We start from the raw sequence: 14,311 nt of genomic DNA, 5'->3' as shown, positions 1-14,311 counted from the left end.
TGGAGTTTAGGAAAAGCAGACCTCACCAATTAGACCAGGGGTAGGCAAGCTAAGGCCCGTGGGCCGGATGCGACCCAATCACCTTCTCAATCCGGCCCATGGACGGTCCAGGAATCAGTGTGTTTTTACATGAGTAGAATGTGTCCTTTTATTTAAAATGCATCTCTGGGTTATCTGTGTTTCATAGGAATTTGTTCATCCCCCCCCAAAAAAATACAGTCCAGCCCACCACATGGTCTGAGGGACGGTGGACCAGCCCACGGCTGAAAAAGGTTGCTGACCCCTGAATTAGACCAATGAGAAAGCAAGAGTGAAACATCCAATGTGTTTTGTTTTTAAGCCTTTTCTGCTGGTCTTCCCTGGTGGAGAAGTAGAGAACAGGGTTACAATATCGACACCAGTTGCTGGGAATTGCAGATGGGCAGAGTGTTGTTGCACTCAGGTTCACCTGGTTGGCCACTGTGAGAACAAGATGTTGGACTAAATGGGCTATTGGCTTGATCCAGCAGGGCTCTTACGTTCTTATGCTACTCAATGGAAAACAACTCAGACATTCAGGGTTTTACTGTAGTTGTGATTGGGAAGTAGTTTCAAAAACAAAAGGAAGCAGCAATGAGAGGTCATGAGCTTTCTTACTCCAGATCATATTCACATTTAGGGGGAATAGGTAAGGTTCCATTCCCAGAGAGAGCAAAAGTTTACACAAAATGTATTGGTGTAAAAAAGTTACAAGACAGTCAGTTTGGATCTGCCGCCACAAGCAGGGGTTTGATGACGAACGAGTGATGAGTGCTTTTGATAGGTAATGTAATTTTGGGGAGGACTCCAACAGCAGCGCAGCAGGAGATTTGAGGTGCAGCTTTCAGTTTTCTTGTATATAATCCAACTGCCTTGTGGTGGGGTGGAGAGAAGTGACAAGAAGTCAGTCTATATCACCCTCCAATGTAGTCTCTTTCAAAACAGACAAAGAAAAAAAGGGGAGAAAGTACTGTTTATGATGCCGGTTAACTAGCGGAGGAAGAGGATGCAGAATGTAAAACGGGTTTCCCACTTGCTATTCGCTCTCCTGGTCCTCCATGCAGTGCACTGCCTAAGTGTGTGTGTGTGTGTGTGTGTATATGTGTATATATATATATATATATATATATATATATATATATGTATGTAATTAAAAAAACTCAGAAGTAAGCTCTTATCAGTTTTTACTGATACCATACAGCCGTATCCCATGCACGTTCATTTCAGTGGAGCGTAATTTGGAGTAAACATTCATAGGACTGTCCTCCCTCCCTCCTGTAGTCTATCATGCCTTCCTCTTCGACCAGCTTACCTCACAGCATCTTCCATCCCTTTCTAAGTCCCTCTTCCATGCCCCTCTTCCTGTTCTAAACCACTCGTGGTATTGCAAAGTCTGTGCCAGGGATCAGGAACCTGTGGACCTCGAGATGCTGCTGGACTACAATTCCCATCAACCCTGACCACTTGCCATGTTGGCTGGGACTGATGACATCTGGGTCACAGGTTCCCCATTCCTGGTCTGTACCGGCCCAGCTTTGAAACCTGCATCCTCCCCGACCCACCTTCCTCGCCGCTCCTATTGCATTGCAGCCCTCCCATTCATTCCTCGCCTTTGCCCTACTGCCGCTTTTCTCGTGCCTTCCTCCCGTCAACTCCCCTTCGTCCTTTGACGCACAGCTTGCCCCCTTCGACCGCCTCCCTCCCTCCCTCCCTCCCTCCCGCCTCCCGATCTCCCCCTTCAAGTCCCCCCGCTCCTGCTATCTGCCTTGAGTTCCCCCACGCCCCAACCAAGTAGGGAGGCTGGGAAAGCATGTGTGTCCCTTTAAGAGCCTTCTTTCTTCGCCTCACGTGTATGATCAGCTGACAGTGACGCTACAGGGGGAAACTCTCCCTGTTCCTGAAACATCGGGCGCTGCAGCGGATTGCACGGGCGCCTGGTTGGGCTGGGCTCGTGTTTTGCTTCTCAGGCGTCTGCTGGGTCTGGCTGCAAAAGCAGCGCTGCTACCGTTGCTGAGTGCTTGCTCGCTGAGACTGAGCGAAGAGGGAAGCGTGCCGGGTTCGCGCGGGCAGAGACGGTGCAGGGCGAGCAGCGGTGTATTGGCAGCCTTGGAGATCCAGTCCTTGGCCATCCAGTTACTGAGACCGCTGACCGAGATCTCCCTGATTCCCGCCCCCCGGGAAGCTTCCTCACAGCGACGGCAACTCCATACCGTAGTCCCTGAGATTTTTCCTTCCTTAGGAGCCGCTGAGACGACAGCCACTTCTTATCAGTCTCCAGACGTTTTCACCCACCTTGAGACTGCTTGATAAGAAGCAGGCTACTCTGTGACCTATTAACGCCTAATCCCAGTTGTTACCCTAGTTCATGGATTATCTGGTAGGTACTTGACTTAAACTGAATGAAATCGCCCTTCCCAATACATTTCTAGTTTGTTTCCGATTATGCACGTTCCTATGTCTTGATATCTGTATGCTTTTTTTTTTTTTAATAATGGTTCATGGTGACAGCACATGCTTCTTCTTTTTTTAATGGTTCATGGTGACAGCACATGATAAAAGGTCTCTTGGATTTAAAAGAGAATTGTTTGTGCTTTTTGAATAAGTGAAACTTTGTGGTTCTGTGAAGGTCCTTTTAGCATCAGTTTCACAAACAAACCTGAGTTTCTTTCTCTCTCTATTGTTGACAGGGTAGGGTGATGGGAAGAGGCTTTCTCTATTGTGTCTTGTGAGCTCTCGATTAGGAAATTGCATTCCTCACGCTCCAGGTTTTTGTTTTTTTTTTATCAGACTTAAAACTATTAAAGGCCAGTGAGCAAGAATGGTTTTCCTAAAGAGGACTATAGTCCCACTCATTTGGTTATTAGACTTCTAAACGCCTGACCTCGGTCACTAGTTTTCCTCCTAAATGTATAAACAGAGGGAACGCTTGAATGCATCAAACTGAAACTGGGCATTTGTAGTTCTTTACCTGACTAGTTTGGTATTCAGCAGTAACACTTAGCAGTCTTTAATGACTGTTGCCCTTATTTGTACAAAAAGAGATTTTATCTCGGGTGTTTGCTCCAAGGTTGAATGACTTTTCAGGTTCATGAAAACACTGGCAACTACAAATCCGAATTGCGGTTACATATGAAATAAGAACTTTACAAATCTAAAGTAAAACAAAACAAAGTTTACCTAACTGGTAGTAAACAAACACACATGGTTTGGTGTGCTTGTGTGTTGATGTACTTTCTGTTGCTGGATTTATGACTCTGGAGTATAAATAAGCAGTGATGTTTTCCTGTGCTTTTCAAACAACTCACTTCTTTGCATTTCAGAATACATCTTACCACTTAATGGTTAACGCTTGCAAGTAATTAAAGTAAATTATAAGCTATTTAGTCATAAAGTGTTAGTGTTCTGATATGCTGCTGCATGGAAGAGGTGTGAGTTGCTATGTCTCCTTGGTTTCAGATTCTTATAAAGTGGTTGAGAAGTAAAGGAATATATGAAGAGATGCCAACTTATGTGACCAACATCTGTGCAGACTGCACCTGTGAAACTTATAGTTTCTTGAAATTTCACTGCTTGAGTTCTCAAATTGTCAAAACCTCATAGGAAAGGCCTGTGTGAATAAATTGGCCCAAAAAATCTATCTGTAAGATTGGTTTAATTATCTTAACAGCAGTTAGAATTTTTTTACTTTTTGATATTTTGAGGTGGAATGTCCTTCTGTTTGTGAGACCAAAAATATTTTTTTGGGTGGGTGGGGGCCTGCTTTTAAATAAGAGTTACCTTAAAAGGCTAACAAATTTAGTATGGTGTAAGCTTTTGTGGACGGCAGTCCATTTCACCAGATGTATGAAGTGTTATTCTGAGTTACAGGTATATAGTAACATATTTGAGAGGAGGGGCAGAATTGTAATTGTGAGCTCAGAAGGAAATGAGATGTAGAAAGTGCAGATACAGCGATAAATATGTAATTAACAAAACTGTAGTTGGTGAATAATATCCTGGTATTTGTATACCAATTAACACATGTAGTATGCTAATAAAAGTACAACTACTTTGTCCCAATTCAATTCACAGGAGATGGAATCCACCCAAGAGTTTGCAAAGAACTTAAATGTGAAATTGATCTTCTCACAAAAATATGTAACTTGTCTCTTACATCAGCCTCCATACCTGAGGATCAGAAAACAGCCAATGCAACACCAATTTTTTTTGAAAGGGAACCAGGGAGGATCCTGGAAATTACAGGCCAGTTAACATCTGTCCCATTAAAACTGTTGGAAAGTATTTATAAAGATAAAATAACCAAGCATATAGAAGAGTAAGCCTTACTGAAGCAGAACCAGCATTGCTTCAGCAAGGGAAAATCCTATATCACGAATCTATTCAAGTTCTTTGACAGTGTCAAGAAGCATTTAGATAGAGGTTGACATAGTGTATTTTCAAAAAGCTTTCATCTTGTTCATAAACAATCTAGAGTTAGAAGTGAGCAGTGAAATTGTTCAGAGTAGTTAAAACAAAAGGAGATCACAAAGATTTCCAAAAGGACCTCTCCAAACTGAGTAGTGAAGGACTAGGAATGAGACCAGGGGTCCTTCACTGCCAGTTTAGACCCCGGCATAAGTGGATATGTGAAATTAATGGCCCCCCTCCCATGTGCATCACTTTACACTTGCTTACATTGAACTGCATTTGCCATTCAGGACAGGTAGAAGAAAGTACTTCTTCATACAACACATAGTTAAACTATGGTGCTTGTTCCTACAGAAGCCAGTGATGATCCCCAACCTAGATAGCTTTAAAAGAGGATTAGGCAAATTCATGGAGGAGAGGGTTGTCAAAGGTTACTAGCCATGAGCTGTTAGCAGTAATGATTATGAATACCAGTTGCTGAAAATCACATGAAGGGAGTGCCGTTTTGCTCAAATCTTCCTTGTAAGTTTCCCACGGGCATCTGGTTGATCACTGTGAGAACAGGATGCTGGGCTAGATGTGCTATCAGCCTGATCCAGGATCCTCCTCTTACATACTTATTGTAATTCGGCACTTTCATGATCTCCTTGAAGTTTTTTGTTATAATGTTCTGTATTGTTACTAATCTACAACACATACTGGGCAATGGCACTAACCTCTTGTAGGGCTTGCTTCCAGAGAGCTCACCAACCTAAAACAGTTATTCAGCAGTAATGGCAGTTGACAAAACAGAAATACAAACAAAGAAATTAGTCTCTATTTATTGGACATGGTTGCCAACTGTGGCAACACTATTACAGGACATAACAATGTCATTTACAACATTAGGGATTCATTCACCTGCTCATCTTGCAGTTTGAGGTATGCCACCCTCTGCCAGCAATGCTCTTCTTGGCAAACACCAATGTCTGTTTTGTGAATGATAACAAAATTATCACTTTCAGTACTATCCCACATTTCATTTACCTCTAACCAACCTATCTTCCTTCCTTCCTTCCTTCCTTCCTTCCTTCCTTCCTTCCTTCCTTTCTTTCTCACTCACACACACACTAAGACACACCAACCTTACCTGTAACTTAGGATCTTAGTTCATGAAGTGAACTGTAGTCTGTGAAAGCTTATGTCATAATAAATTGGTTTGTGTTTAAGGTTCGGCAAGACTCTCTGTTGTTTAAAATGAAAGCAGTATTTGACCGAAATAGATTTCTATAGCTCTTTGGTTAGCCTACCTTACTGCATCTCCCTAAAATGAAAACAAAAACGAACAGTTTACTGCTGAAAAAAAATAAAATGGTGAGGTCTGAGAAAGTTTGCACATTATATTTATGTGTAAAGGATTCATTTGTCTCCAAAACATTTGTTGAACAGATTGTGTTCAGTCTTTATGCTGGGAAAGAAGATGTTTAACGAGATGGTATGTTTCTTTTTAAGAGCTTAGTTAATGGACCACTAGTAATGAACTTGAATGTTCCAAGAGCAAGCATGCTGCAGCTCCCTGGAAACCTGGAGATTTCTCAAGTGATTTTCTGGAAACTTGTATCTAGATAAATCTGTCTCTCATATGTTTTTGAAGGAAGCATTGAAATGCATGACTTCTGCAGAACTCTGTTGAACACTTAGTATATTTAATTGATTTTGAAATAGGCTCATGTATGTGGGAAATTTACAAAATGCTTTTAGCTGAGCTCAGACTGACCTATTTCTCAGCTTCTTGCCCTTCCCTTCTGCTGTCTTACTGCATGCAGCCTCACTGTTTGCTAATGGTGTGCGTTGTGAAAATATGACATACTTGCTTTTCTTTCTTTTAAAATGTTTTCAGCACCTGCTCTTGCTGTTCTTAAAATGTACCTGTATCAGTTCTTTTTCTGCCATAACTCACCCAAAGGATGGTACCCTATTAGATTTATGATGCCTTTTATGAAATGTGAGACTAGAATTTAAAATCCCTACTTTTTGACATGTCTAGTTATTATGGGTTGGTAGTCTGCTTGATTTGCTATGTATGAAAGGAAAGACAGAAGAATACAGTTTGGAACTTTAATATGATTTCTTTTCCCACTTCTTGCCAAAAAACCAAAACCCCCAACCTCTTAAACAAAACTAAAAACAGAACAATAATCCTAACGTGTGCATGTACATATTTTTCTTAATGATACAGGTTTGCCATCTTTCTCAAAATGGCAGATTCAGCCCGTTGCATGTTCAGCAGGCCGCGGCTTTGGTGGACCTAACTCCATAGAATCAGGTTGCAATAATGCTAATGTTGGACGTATCTAGTGATGGATGACCAATACTTTTTAAATGTTGGTTGCCTAGGCCATGTAAATTGCCTCATTTTTGTTTTAAAAAGCTGTCTAGAAAGCTTCATGGATAAATCTGTGCTAGTAGTTGGGCTTCAGAATCAAGAAACTTATAATTGCATGAATGATTTACAGCTTCCAATATAAGTTTGTCTATAAAACTGTATTTAGCCATGTTTGTATCTAGAATAATTTAGAGAAGTGGCTTTCAAATGGTCTCCGAAGGGAATCCGAGGTTTCCTTGGAAGCTGATCAAGTATTCTTCAATAGGAATAATAGTAGTTGGTAACAGCAGCCAAGTATCCCTGAAATATTCCTTGGCTACTGCTACCAATTTCCCCCTAAAATACTCAGTAATTTGGGAAGTGTTGGATATGTTATAGCATATAATCTCAGCTGGCAGATGATGGTGAGGGCCAGTGTGTCACCCTGTGTGTCACAGGGTCCATGTACTTGTGATGGCAATGAAGTGATTTCTTCCCCAAATATTGCAGTTAGCTTTTGAAAGAAAACTCATATTGGTATGTGTGTATGTGTGTGTGGGGGGGATTTCACAAAGATTGTGACTGTAGAGCAGAGCTTTCCAAAGTGTGTGTCATGATGTTAGTGTGTTGGCTGCAGTGTGTAGGTGTGTTATTCAAACGCTCCCCACACTCCTCCCTGGGCTGGAAAGGGGTTAGTCTAACCTCCAGTTTGCTAGTAAAACTGAATTACTGTGTCACGAAATGATGCATGTCTAAAAAGTGTGTCACCAACATGAAAAGTTTGGAAAGCTCTGCTGCAGAGGGTGAACTTTTGCACTCGTCTCCTGGATGCTGCAATCCAGATACTCCCCCACACTGGACCTGGGTTTTAATTGTTAAAAAGGACATGTTGTAAATGCTAATCATATTGTTAACATCAATTGGTAGTTAGACCCTGCAGTCAATCACTGTTTTGAGGTGGAGCACAAGGAGGAGAGTGATGCCTGAGTTCATGGCTAGTCTTGTATCCTTGTTGTGGGGGCAGATGACAGGGCAAGTGTTGATTTTGTTCCCCTGGCTATGACGGATCACTCATCGTTGTGCCTGAGGTGAGTGCAGAGTAGCCCTGGACACCAGCTCTGTCACCATGGTGATGGTGACATCTACCTCATACTGCCATCAGTTATGTTGATTTCATGGAAGAGGAAGCAGACAGCAAGCTTAGAGTCATAGAGGAGAATCTCCAGAGCTCTAAAAGGCTTGAAGTTTTGGGAGGGTAAAAGGATGCTGATTGAGAAGCCTCCCTCCCTACACTCACTAATGTAAATTTGATTCCTAGGCAACCCTCAATAATGCAAGAACAAAAATATATCTCTAATAAAGCCATGAAACAGAGAAAAGTGGCAAATAAAAAACAGGCTTATGGCTTGCTTTAGGCCAGGGGTCAGCAAGCTTTTTCAGCAGGGGGCCACACCACTGTCCCTCAGACCTTGGGGGGGTCAGACTATATTTTGGGGAAAAAATATGAACAAATTCCTATGTCCCACAAATAACCCAAAGATGTATTTTAAACAAAAGCACACATTCTACTCATGTAAAAACACCAGGCAGGCCCCACAACTAACCCAGAGATATATTTTAAATAAAAGGACACATTATACTCATGTAAAAACACGCTGATTCCCGGACCATCCGCAGGCTGGATTTAGAAGGCAATTGGGCCGAATCTGGCCCCCGGGCCTTAGTTTGCCTACCCATGCTTTAGGCAGTTGGCCCTGAAACTCTTGATTTTTTGTTTCTTCCTTAAATAGATCCTTCAAGCCTGAAATATTTGCTCTAGGATAGCCTTCCCCTTTGTAAGCTGGTTAACATGGAAATGGCTCCATGAAAGTAGAAAGATTGAAAATAGTAAGGGATATTTATTAAATAACAGAAACTTTCTATCAAAATAACAACTCCTGAGAATAGGAGGAGTGGGAATGCCCTACAACAATGCAATTTTCAAAAACTTCTCACACGTGGCATACACTGTGCAAAGATGCTGTTAGTATGGCAGAATGACTATATTCAGTGTTGATCTTAGGTTGGTATTATAGAGTGATTTAACCACAATTCAACATTGTTGACAAAGTAAGATGTAGAGCATTTTTAAGCTGCAAGTTGTGCTGATAAAAGGTGTGTGATAGGTCTGGAATGTTATACATGCTCATACTCATGTACTATTCTTGTGATTCTATAACATGTCAACAGGACACACTCCTGATAAAAGCTTCCCAGCTATCAAGTTTGGTCTTCTTGCAGGGCTCCTATGTATTTTAAAGCTTCAAAATAAATCTGCAGGCAAAGCTTTCTCCACCCTTGTTCAAATTCTTTAAAAGTACTGGTGATCTGCCTTGGGAGTGGTGGAGGGGTTGCAGCAAGCTTGCTACATGTTTGTAGTTAGGAAAATTGGACAGCTGCAGATACACTTTCGATAGAGGGCTTTTCTGAAGAGTCAGTTGGCAAAACACAAGGGCAGGAGATGGGAAAATGAGAGTAGCATAGCTTGGAGGTACTCCTGGATCCATCACTGTTGCTTGAGGCTCAGGTTGCCTTGGTGGCATGGAGTGCTTTCCATCAGCTTTGGCTGGTGGCCCAGCTGCACCCTTATCTGGACAAAGATAACCTAACTTGTTGTCTGTGGTCTGGTAACCTTTAGGTTAGATTACCTTAACACACTGTATATGTGAGGCTGCCTCTGGTGACAGTTTAGAAATTTCAGCTGGTGCAGAATTTGGTGGGCAGTTTGCTTACCAGGACCAGATGGTTTGGGCATGCATCACTGTTTCTGGCCCAACTGCACTGGCTGCCAATCAGTTTCCAGGCCTAATTCAGAGTGCTGGTTTTGACCTATAAAGCCTTAAATGGCTCAGGACAGCAATACCTCAAGGTCCGCCCTTCCCCATAAGAACCAAACTAGACCCTGCAATCATAAACTGAGACCCTTCTTTGTGTGCCCCCTCCACAAGAGGTTCGGAGGGTGGCAACACAAGAACAGGCCTTTGGTGTGGTGCCCCCCATTTGTGGAATGCTCTCCCCAAGGAGGCTCGTCTGGTGCCTTCATTGCATACCTTTAGGTGGCAGGTAAAAAGATTTCTCAATTACCAGGCCTTTGACTGATTAAATAATCAATGTCCTTTTAAATGGGTTTGTGGGATGAGAGTTATTTGATGTTTGTTGTTTTGGTTATGTATTTTGTGTGTTCATTTTGTAGTTCTGTGTTGTGAACTATCTTGTGATCTTCAGATGAAGGGTGGCATACCAATTTAATAAAGAAAATAATCATAATCATAAAACAGTATTGGATCATTATAATTTTTGTACACTGAGAACAAGAAAGTCCTAATTTGTAGGCTCAGAGCACATCTCTTGAATATAAGACCCAGATGCACTAACATGTTTTGAAATACATCAAATCATTTTTTATAAGTCCTTGATAAACATGACAAATATGAAGAAGCAGACTCAGCAACAGCTCAGAAAATAAGATTAAATAAATTTCATGTAGTATTCATTGAGTTTCTTTGCCCCCCCTTCTTTTTCCTCAGCTGTTTTTATAGAAATGATTGGTTATGTCTGCTTCACGCTGTGGAGGCTGGAAGAGACATAATAATTTGCAGAGTATCATAAATAATTTTCTTTTTATGATAATGTTGATTGATTATCCTGTTTTGGATGTCAAGGAAGAGTTCCCTGGGAAGAGGTATTGATGGTTAAACAACTCTGAGAATTGTAGGTCTGTGAACTACAATTCAGACATTTTTTGGGGGGTGGGGTGGGAGCCATGACTGTTTAAAGTAGTTTGATAATGCTTTGACTTTATAGTGCAGATGAGGCTTGAGAGTGTGCTGCCTTGCCAAAGGACACCTGGTGAGCTCTCAGCTGGGGACCTTTGAGTCTCATTTGTGTTCAATATACTACTATACCAATTAACAGCTGGATTAGTTTACAGAGGATAATCAGGGTTCATTTGAAGCAGGTTGTATGTATGTTCAGTGCACCTTGGCAGTTGTCACTCTTGGTAACTCCAGCTTCTTCACATCTGTTGTTGACATGGATTATTGAGAGATCACCTGAACTGTGCAGTTTTCGTGCTTTCAGCATGGAGTTAAATGATACCTAATTTGTTTCCAACACTTAGCAGTCCTTGGTCTCTATACACTCACACATTTGGCTTCTGTGCCTATGCAGAGCAGTGTTCAAAAACTTGTACAATTAAACCAGTAAGATATTTTTGGTGTAGAGGTCTGCCACAGAAGCTAGTGTGCATGCCTGTTAGGGCATGGCCAACATTTTTCTGATGGCTGCGCCCTGAGTTTTGGGTCATTTCCTGCCATTTCTGTATATCTGTGGTGTGTATTACAACACTTTAATCATATGTGCTATACAGTGGTACCTCGGGTTACATACGCTTCAGGTTACATACACTTCAGGTTACAGACTCCGCTAACCCAGAAATAGTACCTTGGGTTAAGAACTTTGCTTCAGGATGAGAACAGAAATCGTGCTCCAGCGGCCCGGCGGCAGCAGGAGGCCCCATTAGCTAAAGTGGTGCTTCAGGTTAAGAACAGTTTCAGGTTAAGAACAGACCTCTGGAACGAATTAAGTATGTAACCAGAGATACCACTGTAATATGTTTTTGAGACCTGTCTGTTTTTTGTTTGTTTTTGGCTATAGCCTGCATTCAGACTCTTCTACATCTTGCTGGAGGGAAGGTGCTAAAAGAGGATCATACTTCCACCTTTGTATTTCCTCTCATGCCTATGGCCATTTTAAGAAATGCTAAGGGTATGGGAGCAAATTCCCTATGATGGCCAGACACAATTGATGCCTGTTTTCCCAGTGAAGAACTCTTGCCCACATTGCCAAAGTCAAATGCATACTGATATGAAAATACTGCTGCTACTTTATTACTGATATACCCCTGTGGCTGTTCTTAAATCAGTGCAGCCCTGTGTGATTCGGAATTGCAACAAAAAATCTTTATCTTTTATGCAAGTAAAATTAAATCAAAAGCTTATAGAGATACGTATGTATTGTATTTATTTTTTTTTGTTTCTGTTTTTTAAAGTGCAGCTATTTTATAATGGGATACGTTGCAAGAGGAATCTTCAGGTTGGACTTTGGAACTTAAATAACATTATAGAACAGTAATATTTATCTACTGTTGAATCAAGCATCGGCTTCAGTTCTGTGGAGTGATAACTTAGGTTTTATGTTTGCAGGGGAAACAGTTTCTCACTGGCTCCCTGTGGACACACATTGCTTATTTATTCCTGCATGATTTCTGAGAGCATTCCTTGGTGTGGATAGTTACAATATAGCATCATGACTTAGTTCCCTGTTGCTTGTTCCAAGGCTTTGATTAAGCATCAAATGAAGGTGCCTGGCAGTCTTGAATGTTTAACTTGAAACAACTTGTGAGTGCAAATGTTTTGTTTTCTCTTTCATGCTCACCATGTAAACTCCTTGCAGAAAACTGCAGTAAACTGTAAGTAAATGAAACTTAAAAATGACCCACCATTGAAAACTTTGGCCGGTTATTGAACCTTTTCATAAGAAATCCTAACTGACACATAGCACAATATTCCATTTCAAAGCCTGTCTTTTTGTTTTAAATTTAGAGCATGAAACTCCTAAAATAAACAAAACAAAACAAAATAAAATAAAAGTAACTATAATCAGGAAACAGGTCTCCCATTTCTAGGAGATTTGGTGTCTGAATGGTGCCAGACCTGCATAGACTTGTCTTCTGTGAATCTTGTATTCGAGGAGAACCCCTCTGTTGTTTCTCAGTGGTAAATCTGCCATCCATTTACAGGTAGACTTGCCATCCAGACAACATATTTCCACCGTCCACTGAAACTCTTGTTATTTTCTGGCTCTTTTCATTCCTTGTAATCCTTAATTAGTTGAACTGCTGCTATACACAGCCCCCCACCCAGGTAACTTTTAAAATATCATAAAGGTCATAAACCTCTAGCATTTTCTGCTGCTTTCCCCAGCAGCAAAGCAAGCCTGGGGCAGACCAAAGTTGTTGAACTTTTTTTTAGCTCAGGGTGGCCAGCTATGTTTTGCCACTCCTCCCCCTTTTTATAGTTTCTTATCATCACAAGAGATTTAGACTCTCCAGAGTAGGACACATGGCCACACTTTGTTGGCTTTGTTCACATCATGGCAAGCCATGGTTAAGCAGATTGCTCCCACTTTGCTCCTCTTATGGAGCAAGCGGGAACAACAAAACACAATCCTTGGCTTAACATTATTACACTCCAAACTGGCCTTTTGGTTTGCTTTTCTCCAAACAAGCCACAGTTGGTGAGCCATGAACAGACATTGGCCTTAGATTGTGGTTATTTTGGAGCCCAACAGAGTACAACACCTAGTTGGGATGTATGCCAAGGATTGTGTTTTGTTTCTTCCACCTGCTCTAGGGGAGAACTGGAGTGGGAGTAATCATGGTTAACCATTAACCATGGCTTGCCATGGCATGCAAACACACCCAATATTTTATGAATTACTATGGTTTTTCTTTGAAACCTGTTGCAACCCTTTGCTGTAGCCTGTGGCAAAGGGTACCTTTTAATTATTTACTGTTTCAGAAAAGCAACTTTAGAAATCTGTGTTGCATGTTCCAGTTACACATGTAAAAATATAGTATACATTTGGATGCTCCTTAATTATAATAGTGGGTAAAGGATTGCCCTGCTTACTTTTCATAACCATACATTTATCCTACTCTTTCTCAATTTTCTTATCATAGGCCCATAGGAATCTCTTGCAATAGTTTTGATAGTCTTCACTCACTTTCTTCATAATCTGCTTAAAATACACAAACATTAAAATATAAATATCCATGGCTAAAACTGCAATTCACACCCCATTATCCACAGGAATTCTTTTAGCAATAAGCGTTTATTTGTATGGCTTTCAGACTACCTAAGATCTGTCCTCTTTAGATTGCTGTGGGGAATATCTCTAGAAAAGATAAGTGGCTCTTACCTAGGCTACAACTGGAAGCAAGGTAGAGAACAGTCCATGCTGCCCTGACAGTTGGTCTGTTCTGATAGGTGATGCCTGCCCTACGTATATAGTCTATGAAGCTGAGGTTACCATATGAGGGACATTAAAAAATATACATTTCCATAGTGTTTAATTGTTGATATGTCTAATTGTTTCACCGATAATGCCCGTGCAGATTTTGCCAGCTTTCTTAATGTGTCTTTCCAAAACCATAAGCTTCAGTGGTTCAGCATACCATTGTGAAAATTGACCATAGCAAATCTGCCTGCTGAACAGTAAAAAAGAAATTCTTTTCTATGATGACTTCTCTTTGTTTCTTAATTAGGTTTGTGACGTGTAGTTCCCCCGCCACACACACATGCACGCACACACACTAGCTGTTTGATATTGCCGGTTCTTCACACTGAAAAAAACCCCAGGGCTTTCTTATGCATTTTTACAGTATGTGCATTGAGAGTGCAATCATTGAATCAGCCCACCTATGGATATAGTTAGATATTT

The 14,311-nt window shown here is 41.1% G+C and overlaps 1 protein-coding gene across 5 annotated transcripts in view; it reads left to right on the top strand.

The window, feature by feature from the left end:
• Positions 1 to 14,311, top strand: part of ARL15 (ARF like GTPase 15) — a 184,608-nt gene that overhangs the window by 33,714 nt on the left and 136,583 nt on the right. The window contains exon 1 of one of the 5 annotated variants that reach the window (XM_083576327.1): positions 1,840 to 2,395. The exons of 1 other annotated variant lie outside the window; for it this stretch is intronic. In XM_083576327.1, the coding sequence (XP_083432453.1) occupies positions 2,384 to 2,395 (12 nt within the window). In that variant the 5' untranslated portion in view covers positions 1,840 to 2,383. Of the gene's footprint in view, positions 1 to 1,839; positions 2,396 to 14,311 lie in introns of those variants that run through there. 3 more of the 5 variants (XM_083576323.1, XM_083576328.1, XM_083576326.1) reach the window with 3 other exon arrangements.

The sequence above is a fragment of the Podarcis filfolensis genome (assembly GCF_964270895.1).
Source record: "Podarcis filfolensis genome assembly, chromosome: 11".
NCBI lineage: Eukaryota > Metazoa > Chordata > Lepidosauria > Squamata > Lacertidae > Podarcis > Podarcis filfolensis.
This window is presented reverse-complemented; position numbering and strand designations above follow the sequence as displayed.